The following is a 10525-nucleotide window of genomic DNA, read 5'->3' as shown; positions in this document are numbered from 1 at the left end:
TAACAGGAACAGAACCTCTCTTTTAGAGATTTTTTTTTTGCTATTTTACCAAACAAAAAGCCAAAACAAAAACAAAAATGTTTAGCTTAGTAAACCACTGCACAACGATAAATTGATAGTACCTTTATGCCATACACATACAACCCCAAGAGCAGCTACAGAATAGCAGATAGAGGCTGAGAGCTTATTCTAGAGAAATCAGAAGCTGGCAAATGTTTTGATCATGAATTATGGCAAGTGCAAATTAGGTAATTAAAGTGAAATGGCTACAAGCTTGTTAACTAACACAGATATTCTGGAAAAGAATTTTCAGCTACACAAAAAGCCATTTATTTCTAGGGAGGGATCCATATTTACAGAATGAAAAAGTAATAGTCTCTAGAAGGCAAAACTAAAGAGTTCATAGATCATCCAACCCCAAACTATTTAGGTACTTAGCTTTAAATATGCTATTTTCAAACCATGCCACATTTGATTATTTTTTATTAATTGAATCTAGCACTCGCAGCAGGTTTAAGAACAGACTGATGATGTCCAGGTAGAGATTGATTGAAGCCAGTATATACTCCTCAGGGGATAATCTTTGCATCAGCAAATGAGTGTCATAAATAATAAATCCAGAGAACAGAAGTGCTCCAGCAGCAGCAAACACCAGCTCCACCGACTCGCTATGAAAAAACATCTGGAAGCAAATGAAAAATGAAAACAAAAGTCATTTGTAAACTTTGTTGTTAATATAAAAATCTATGCAAAAAGACAGGTCAGATGTTAAACAGGTCTTATGTCACTATGAGATGGCCAAAACACAGCATCTTTTTATGTAAAACATTACAATGACATCTACATTATTTCACCTAGCCCCCAGTTATACGGTCTCATTTACCAGGTGAAGTACATCCTTGTAGGAGAGAAGTTCTGCTCTCCAGATCTTATCCAGAAGATAATTATCCAGTTAAAAACACAACTATCTTTCCCATTCTCCCAGTCAGGTGACAAAACTCTGCCGAACAACTGAAATACCATTTTTATATTAGCAAGAACAGCATTCAACAAATTTGAATTTGAAATTAATCTAACAGTAATAAAGCTGGCGAGGAATTTTTTTTTTTCATGAAAATATATTGAATAGTTCAAAAATTAAAAAAAAAATCAGTTGATGAATATTTTAAAAAATTGAACAGAAGATATCTTACCCTCAAGAATCCTGAGATGATTAAAATCCATAAACAAGCGAAGAGGCTGGAAAAAAGAAAACAATCGTGAGCAACATTAATTTTGCTTAAAACCTTTTTCCTTCCTACTAAAACACTTAATATTTGTTAAGTAAATGTCCACAGATCTTAGATGTCTGCTGTTTACTGGTTTCAGCAGTAAAACTTTGTTGCAGCGACCACTCAGAATTGAGAGCTGAAATTTACTTTTTATTTGCATCAACTCCCTTCTGTTTTGGCAACAAACTCAGATAAACTAGTATTGTTATACTATTGTTTTAAGAATAATAATCGCACTAAGGAGTGGTATGATAAAAATAATTTATCAAGAGAGAAGCACTGCATAAAATTAGTAATTTTAGATAGATAACACTCCCAAAATTTACTTGAAGCAGGTAGTTTCTATTGACCTGAAGTTATCTACAAAACTTCTAAAAAAAAAAGAAAAAAGAAAAAGAAAACACAGATAAAATACAGCATCATACCCTGCTCCAAATTTGCTGAAGTCTCTTTTGGATTGCAAAGTATATGCAGTCAGTCCAAGGAATACAGCAGTAGTAAGAATAAAGGCTTGGAGGACAACGGATACATCATAGAAACTGACTATAAACGAAAAAAAAGAGAAATCTTTATTTAAATAAAACATGCTCTGTACTTGCTATCTTTCAATGAAATTGAATTTTAGACTTTCACAGATAGGAAACAATCTTAATTATGAACAAAGAAATGAAATTATGCCCGAACCTGTGTTTGCACTTCGGGATGAATGCATAGGATCCACCGGCCCTTGCCCTAGCTAAGATTAAGATTTACAGTGTAGCTGTAGCTCTCTTAAAATGAGATAACAGATCCTTCGTACTCGCAATAAAACAGCATTTTAATCTTTGACTTTTAAAACTGCAGGTAATTTTTTTTCCTGATACAGGACTGATACAGGTAGTGATACAGGTACTGACACAGGACAAAAATTCCAACATGAGCAATGCCCTGAGAAAGCTCAGAAGAACTTGGACTAGGAGGTAGGAAAGCAAAAAGTTAAGTAATTAGAGCCTTTTTCACCACCTTCCTGCCTTCTTAACCTTCCCTTTCCCCAAATGACTCTTTTTGCAGGAGGTCAGAAACCACAATGAAAAAGTTTCACTTTATGCTGGAAAATATAGTGCAAGGTGATGCCAAGAGGAATTCTCTCCTGACACTGCTGGCCCTTGCACCGGTGCTTTCCTCAACAGAGACAACAAACTCTGCAACAGAGCGTATTCCTCTTGAGGAAAAAGAAAAGAGGGATATGAAGGCATTTCACTTGCAGATGAGCTCTGCTCCATTGCAGCACGTTAGTGGGAAGTGCCTTACAAGAAACGACACTACTGGGTATATTGAAATAAAAGGACAGAACAGTTCACTTCAGGTTTGTGCAGTTCCAGTTCTGGATCACAGAAGCTCTCCAGATCTGGAAGGCGGCAGGAGATGGAAGTGAAACAAAATGAAGCCAGGGAAGGCCAGAAAGACTAGTGTTCCCATCCTCAATCAGCAACCTTGTTATCGCATATGGTCAGAATCCTAATATTGACACGGTATCATTATAGAAAAAGCACAAAGCTACTTAGCACTAGCACAAAGAAAGCAAGGGAAAAAAAAAGAAGAAACACATTTGTGCAATACAAAAAATCCAAATCCTCCTATTACTGCTACTCCAATCACTTAACAGAAAATATTATTTACGTTTAATAGCAAAGGGCGTTCAAAATCCCACTTCCTCCCTTGAATTCCAGGTGTTTGGTAAACTCACATCACTGTCATTACAAATTTCAAACGCAAGCTTTATACCACCTTTGTTACATTTGGGAATTTCGGGTGATAATGAATACAATGTACTGAATTACTTTTCCAGTTCCTGTAGGAATCCAGACAATAGAAGGACGACAAATATTTACCTGTAACAGCAACTGACAGTGCTTCCAAAAGGGTCTAGAAAATAGAAACAAAGAATTGAAAGGATTAAGTAGCACGTGACTTCACATACAACATTCCTTGTCCTATTTTGCTACATAATCTAAGGAGACATTACATGAACATGCTATTACATACAAAAATTTAAAAAGAGGGCTATATTTTCAACTAAATAATGGCAGCCACTGTCTTTTTATGTTGGAAGTAGTTCTGGTATAGAAGAATAATAGAACATAAACTGGAAATGAATAAGAAACATCCCCTATAGTACACTGTTATTCTGGTCTTCTACTTGGCACACTGCATTAATTAATGTGCTTATCACACCTACAAACAATTCAAGGGGCTATAAAATTTCCTCAGGGCTACTGTTATTAGAAATGAACTATATTCTTTTCCATTTTTGAAACACTGTCATTCAACGTTCTTAAACTCTTATTAGATAGTTAAGTACCTGCATCAACTCTTTCATCTGCCCTTCTTTTGAAACAGAGCTGTAATTCAAAATTTTTTAAGTATACAGGAGGGTCATGCAAGAAATACATGAAAAACAAATTAGCCTCCATTACTTTGATTCATGAAGTTGATCAAAATGAAAGATGTGCTAAGAGCTATTAAAAATACAGATAGATAGATAGATAGATAAATACTTACAAATCCAAAAAGGAGATATAAATTAATGGGATGCTGGTGTCTGTAGAATGCCAAGGCCAAGATTGTAGCCAAAGATCCAAATGCAGATATCAACAGCAAGGCAGGCCTGTGAAGTTTCATACAATAAAAATCATTAAAAAAATAACTGGAACACTAAGGAAAATGTCACATCAAATTAAATTATTAAATGATCATCTGGATAAAGATATCCAACCTAAATATAAAGCAAGTTTTGGAGTAAAACCACCCTAGAACATATCATATTACAAACCCACGTAAAAACAGTACAGCTTCAGGTAAAGAAAACTGTAAATGCATGAAGATGAAATTATATCTGCACCAAACATACAGTTTAAAATATATATGTAATATTTTGTCTATTTTAGCATTTCATATTCAGTGAAATGTTGTTTATAAGCATGCAAATGCAGCAAGTATGGGCACTAATATCACTAAAGATCAGTACTGACAAGTAACTGCTGCTGCTACAATTAAATCACACAAGCAGCATGCCAAGAAAAGGTCCAAAACCAAACAGGAAACACAAAAGCTACACGTGAACAAGAGAGATCTTTGGTGTTCAAACGTAACTATAAACTGCAGTTTTACAAACTACTGTATACACTTATACAGAAACTTCCTTAATTAGAGCTATGAAGTGAAAGTAAAAGCAAAGTCTGCAAGTGCACTTTGGAAAATGAAACGAAAACAGAAGTTGCAGAAATTACAGAAATTCCTCTTCTTTCTCCATGTTTTTTCAGCACAGTTTATTGCTTCTGAGACTTGTTTTCTTTTCCTCATGGCAATTTTAGAGGCAAGAAATAAATCCACAGGCATTTCAGAAGACTGATTTTATGGAAAAGTAAAAAGGGTAGTGGGGTGAAGAAATGAGTTGGTGGTTTGGAACAACTACCTAAAAGCAACAGTATTCCAAACACAGTCTAAGAGCATTTAGGAAGACCATAAAATAAGAAAAGTCACTGGGATGTACTGCAACCAATGTATGGAGTTTTCATATGTAAATATTAATCACTAATTAATAAGGCTGTGACTTTAGAAACTACACGTTACACATCGACAAACACTTTCATTTCAGTTTAGTATCTACCTTTCATGCACAAATGCCTGAAGTCCAGGCCAGTACAGAAAAACTGCAGCTGTGACTGTGGTCAGAAGAACTTGAACTGAAAGAATGCTGTAAACTTTCCGTAGAAAAGCTAGAATAAGGAAAATAACAATCAGATCAGTTCTGAGTAACACTTACAAACTTTACGGTAAACCAAATACAAGAGTGCTGTGTGATATGGTACCATAAGCAACTATTAAAAAAAAAAGAGACAGAGAAAAAAAATGCATGAAGCCTTTTTTTTCCCACAAAACTCATTTTATGAAATTTTAGGAAATACCACATTAATTCCTGGAGATCAATAAGGATGAAAAAAGTGAACAAAATACAATTTGGGAGAAATTGACTTCAGACTATTTAAAAAGCTACATAATCTCACTAAGCAATTACTAAAAGTACACCTTCTCCATCACTTTATCAGGGCCATCTAAGAAGATTAATTTCGAAGTAGCATGCAAGATAGCTATGTGTATATATATATATATAATACATATATATATTTGTTGTTGTTAAGGAAGCTTCATAGCTTATACGGCCATCTTAGACATCATTTACAAAAATTTAGATTTTTTTTTTTTTGTAGTGGACAGATTTCCACAGACACACACTTCCACAAAAGCCCATGATTCAGTTCCCAGGCTGCCTACATTTGGAGTGGAAGGGTGGTTCAGGACACTCCAGGACTTCCTGTCATACGGGAATGCAAGGAAGGGAGTCCGTCAGGCAGAATGGAAGAATAAGCACCTAGAGAGAGGCCATTCAGCCCTCGGCGCCGCAGCCTGAGCACGTTCAAGAGCACATACTAAGGGCAGCTTCACGAGGAAGCGGTGCGAGGCACCCCGGGGTGCCTTTAATCAGCCCCGCTGATTAAAGAAGATGAACGGGGGTGCGGCGGGCGCCCGGCTCCCGCTGCCGCCGCAGCCCTACCCATGCGGATGTGCACGCTGGCCGAGGCCACGCTGGTGCCGTAGTTGAAGTCATCCTCGATGGAGCTGCGCGGGTAGCCCCGCTCCGCCGCCGCCGCCGCCATCTCCCGCTCCGCCGCCTCCTCGCCCGGCGACGGGCGCAGCCGCTCGCTTCCGGGCCAGCCGCGCCGCCGATCCGCCGAGCTCATCGATGGCCGCCGCCTCCACCGGGCGCAGGGGGCGCTCTGGGGGCCCCGCGCCGCCTCCACCGGGCGCCTCGGGGGCGCTGCGGGGCCGCCGCGGGGCGACAACGGCCGCGCGCGGAACGGCCGCCCGGTAACGGCCGCCGGTTACAGCTGGTGCGCGGTGAGCCTGGGAGGCTGAAGGGAATGGCAGAGCTTAATTTTAATAAAACATTATTAATAAAAGGTTTGCTGGCATAGAGTGGTATTTATTTCTCTCTCTTTTTTTTTTCTTTTCCTGCACAAATCACATGATTAACCTGGGCTGTGTTCACCCAGGCCTGCCTGCGTGCTGTTCATGATAGCTTAAGGAAGTGTTATGCTTATCCTATGCTCATTTTTCCCGTTTCACTTCAGAAGGCTGAAATAAGGAAAAGGAAGTACCTCTGCTGGAACACAAGCAAGCAAACAAGCACAAAACAAACAAAACAAAACTAAAACAGGATTCACCTCTACCTGTTGTGTAGAAAAGGTTCTCCAACAGATAAGGGCAGCTCAGGGCTAGGAACGTGTGGACATGTGGTTGGATCCAGCAGTAAATGGTAAAAAAGGAACCTTGAGTGTTAGCATTTGCTGACATGATATATTTCCTTAAAGCTGACTTCATGAGCTGGATCCATGTCATCCCTTTTCGCAGGGTTTGGGTTACAGTTAGGATTAGAACAGTAATGAAGTGCATAGCCCCATGTGGCGTGAGAAGCCTGAGAGACAAAAGATGCCATACGGGCAGACTTCGTGTTGCCCCAAATGCGCTTTTGCATGTCCTTTGCAGCCACACTTCACATGGGGCAATGCACTTCAACACTGCTCTACCCCTAACCCTGATCCTAACAATAACCCTAAGAAAGCAGTGGACGTGGATGCAGACTATCAAGTCAATGGAAGAGTGAGAGACAAAAGGTGCCGGATGGGCAGTCTTGGTGTTGTCCCGCATGTCCTTTTGCATGTCCTCTGGAGCTGCACTCCACAAGGGCCTCTGTGCTTCATCCCTGCTCTAACACTAACCCTAGCCCTAACCCTAGCAACGGGGGTCAGGAGGACACGGAGTCATCAAGCCAGTTGAAGGCTGAGACAAAAGTTGCCAGAGGGGCAGATTTGCTGCTGCCCCGCATGTGCTTTTGCGTGTCCTTTGCAGCCGCACTCCACATGGGCCAATGCACTTCAACACTGCTCTAACCCTAACCCTAATCCTAACCGTAACCCTAAGAAAGCGGTAGACGTGGATGCAGACTATCAAGTCAATGGAAGAGTGAGAGGCAAAAGTTGCCGGATGGGCAGTCTTGGTGTTGTCCTGCATGTCCTTTTGCATGTCCTCTGGAGTTGCACTCCACATGGGCCTCTGTGATTCATCCCTGCTCTAGCCCTAACCCTAGACGTAACCCTTGCAACGGGGATTTCGAGGACATGGAGTCATCAAGCCAGTTGAGGGCTGAGAGACAAAAGTTGCCAGAGGGGCAGATTTGCAGCTGCCCCGCATGTCCTTTTGCATTTCCTTTGCAGCCACACTCCACAAGGGGCAAGGCAATCCATCACTGCTCTAAACAAAACCCTAATCCTAACAATAACTCTAAGAAAGCGATGGACGTGGATGCAGACTGTCAAGTCAAAGGAAGAGTGAGAGACAAAAGTTGCCGGATGGGCAGTCTTGGTGTTTTCCCGTATATGCTTTTGCATGTCCTTTGCAGGTGCACTCCACATGGGCCTCTGTGCTTCATCACTGCTCTAACCCTAACCCTAACCCTAGCAATGGGGGTTTCAAGGACATGGAGTCATCAAGGCACTTGAAGGTTGCGAGGCAAAAGTTACCAGAGGGGCAGATTTGCTGCTGCCTTGCAAGTCCTTTTGCATGCGCTTCACAAGCACACTGCACCTGGAGTGCTGCACTTTATCACTGTTATAATACTAACACTAACCCTAACCCTGCTAAAGGGGATGACATGGATGCAGCTCATGAAGACAATGGAAGGCTGAGAGAAAAAAGATGCCGTACGGGCAGACTTGGTCTTACCCTGCATGTACTTTTGCATATGCTTTGCAGCCACACTCCACATGGGCCTCTGCACTTCATCACTGCTCTAACCCTAACCCTAATCCTAACCGTAACCCTAAGAAAGCGGTGGATGTGGATGCAGACCATCAAGTCAATGGAAGAGTGAGAGACATATGCTGCCAGATGGGCATCCTTGTTGTAGCCCTGCATGTCATTTTCCATGTCCTCTGGAGCTGCACTCCACAAGGGCCTCTGTGCTTCATCACTGTTCTAGCCCTAACCCTAGCCCTAACCCTAGCAACGGGGGTTAGGAGGACACGGAGTCATCAAGCCAGTTGAAGGTTGAGACAAACGTTGCAAGAGGGGCAGATTTGCTGCTGCCCCGCATGTGCTTTTGCAAGTCCTTTGCAGGTGCACTCCACATGGGCCTCTGCACTTAAACACTGCTCTAACCCAAACCCTAATCCTAACCGTAACCGCAAGAAAGCAGTGGACGTGGATGCAGACTATCAAGTCAATGGAACAGTGAGAGACAAAGTTGCCGATGGGCAGTCTTGGTGTTGTCCCTCATGTGCTTTGCATGTCCTTTGCAGGTGCACTCCACATGGGCCTCTGTGCTTCAAGACTGTTCTAGCCCTAACCCTAGCTGTAACTGTAGCAACAGGGGTTAGGAGGACACAGAGTCATCAAGCCAGTTGAAGGCTGCGAGACAAAAGTTGCCAGAGGGGCAGATTTGCTGCTGCCCCGCATGTGCTTTTGCATGTCCTTTGCAGCCACACTCCACATGCGCCTCTGCACTTCAACACTGCTCTAACCCTAACCCTAATCCTAACCGTAACCCTAAGAAAGCGGTGGACGTGGATGCAGACTACCAAGTCAATGGAAGAGTGAGAGACATATGTTGCTGGATGGGCATTCTTGTTGTAGCCCTGCATGTCATTTTCCATGCCCTCTGGGGTTGCACTCCACATGGGCCTCTGTGCTTCATCCCTGCTCTACCCCTATCCCTAGCAATGGGGGTTTCGAGGACACTGAGTCATCAAGCCAGTTGAAGGCTGAGAGACATAAGTTGCTGGATGGGCAGTCTTGGTGTTGTCCCTCATGTGCTTTTGCATGTACTTTCCAGGTGCACTCCACATGGGCCTCTGTGCTTCATCCCTGCTCTAACCCTAACCCTAACCGTAACCCTAGCAACGGCGGTTTGCAGGACACGGAGTCATCAAACCAGTTGAAGGCTGAGACAAAAGTTGCTGGACGAGCATATTTGCTGCTGCCCCGCATGTGCTTTTGCATGTCCTTTGCAGCCACACTCCACACGGGGCAATGCACTTCATCACTGCTCTAACCCTAACCCTAATCCTAACCGTAACCCAAGAAGGCGGTGGACATGGATGCAGACTATCAAGTCAATGGAAGAGTGAGAGACAAAAGTTGCCGGATGGGCAGTCTTGGTGTTGTCCCGCATTTGCTTTTGCATGTCCTTTGCAGGTGCACTCCACATGGGCCTCTGTGCTTCATGCCTGCTCTAACCCTAACCCTAACCCTAACCCTAGCAACGGGGGTTTGGAGGACACGGAGTCATCAAGCCAGTTGAAGGCTGAGACAAAATTTGCCGGACGGGCATATTTGCAGCTGCCTCGCATGTGGTTTTGCATGTCCTTTGCAGCCACACTCCACACGGGGCAATGCACTTCATCACTGCTCTAACCCTAACCCTAATCCTAACCGTAACCCAAGAAGGCGATGGACGTGGATGCAGACTATCAAGTCAATGGAAGAGTGAGAGACATACGTTGCCGGATGGGCATTCTTGTTGTAGCCCTGCATGTCATTTTCCATGTCCTCTGAAGTTGCACTCCAGATGAGCCTCTGTGCTTCATCCCTGCTCTAACCCTAACCCTAGCCCGAACCCAGCAATGGGGGTTTCGAGGACATGGAGTCATCAAGCTAGTTCGAGGCTGAGAGACAAAAGTTGCCAGAGGGGCACATTTGCTGCTGTCCTGCATGTGCTTTTGCATGTCCTTTGCAGCCGCACTCCACATGGGCCTCTTCACTTCAACTCTGCTCTAACCCTAACCCTAATCCTAACCGTAACCCAAGAAGGCGGTGGACGTGGATGCAGACTATCAAGTCAATGGAAGAGTGAGAGACCTACGTTGCCGGATGGGCAGTCTTGTGGTTGTCCCGCATGTGCTTTTGCATGTCCTTTGCAGGTGTACTCCACATGGGCCTCTGCACTTCAACACTGCTCTAACCCTAACCCTAATCCTAACCGTACACCTAGGAATGCGGTGGACGTGTATGCAGACTATCAAGTCAATGGAAGAGTGAGAGACATATGTTGCCGGACGGGCCTTCTTGTTGTAGCCCTGCATGTCATTTCCAATGTCCTCTGGAGGTGCACTCCACATGGGCCTCTGTGCTTCATCCCTGCTCAAACCTTAACCCTA

At 43.2% G+C, this 10525-nt stretch overlaps 1 protein-coding gene across 1 annotated transcript; it reads right to left on the bottom strand.

Moving 5' to 3' along the window:
• Nucleotides 1–293: 293 nt before the first annotated feature.
• TMBIM4 (transmembrane BAX inhibitor motif containing 4) lies at nt 294–6044 on the bottom strand. The gene is made up of 7 exons (XM_088522940.1): nt 5866–6044; nt 4921–5029; nt 3813–3918; nt 3143–3176; nt 1697–1814; nt 1194–1239; nt 294–682 (listed from the first exon to the last, which is right to left on the bottom strand). Exons 1-7 carry the CDS (start codon nt 5966–5968, stop codon nt 476–478), a joined length of 723 nt encoding a protein of 240 aa, XP_088379066.1. The 5' UTR covers nt 5969–6044; the 3' UTR covers nt 294–475.
• Between the last annotated feature and the right edge of the window lie 4481 nt (nt 6045–10525).

The sequence above is a fragment of the Tinamus guttatus genome, unplaced genomic scaffold (genome assembly GCF_059628265.1).
Source record: "Tinamus guttatus ecotype Peru unplaced genomic scaffold, ASM5962826v1 Tinamus_guttatus_pri_ptg000171l, whole genome shotgun sequence".
Classification (NCBI taxonomy): domain Eukaryota; kingdom Metazoa; phylum Chordata; class Aves; order Tinamiformes; family Tinamidae; genus Tinamus; species Tinamus guttatus.
The sequence above is the reverse complement of the archived record's forward strand: the minus strand, read 5'-3'. Positions and strand labels throughout refer to the sequence as shown.

Coding starts and splice junctions, on each gene's coding strand:
- TMBIM4 (XM_088522940.1), bottom strand. CDS start 5,968: ATGGCGGCGGCGGCGGCGGAGCGGGGCTACCCGCGCAGCTCCATCGAG. Junction 5,030..5,865: donor CAGCGTGCACATCCGCATGG/GTAGGGCTGCGG, acceptor TCCTTATTCTAG/CTTTTCTACGGAAAGTTTAC. Junction 1,815..3,142: donor ACTGTCAGTTGCTGTTACAG/GTAAATATTTGT, acceptor TTTCGTTTATAG/TCAGTTTCTATGATGTATCC.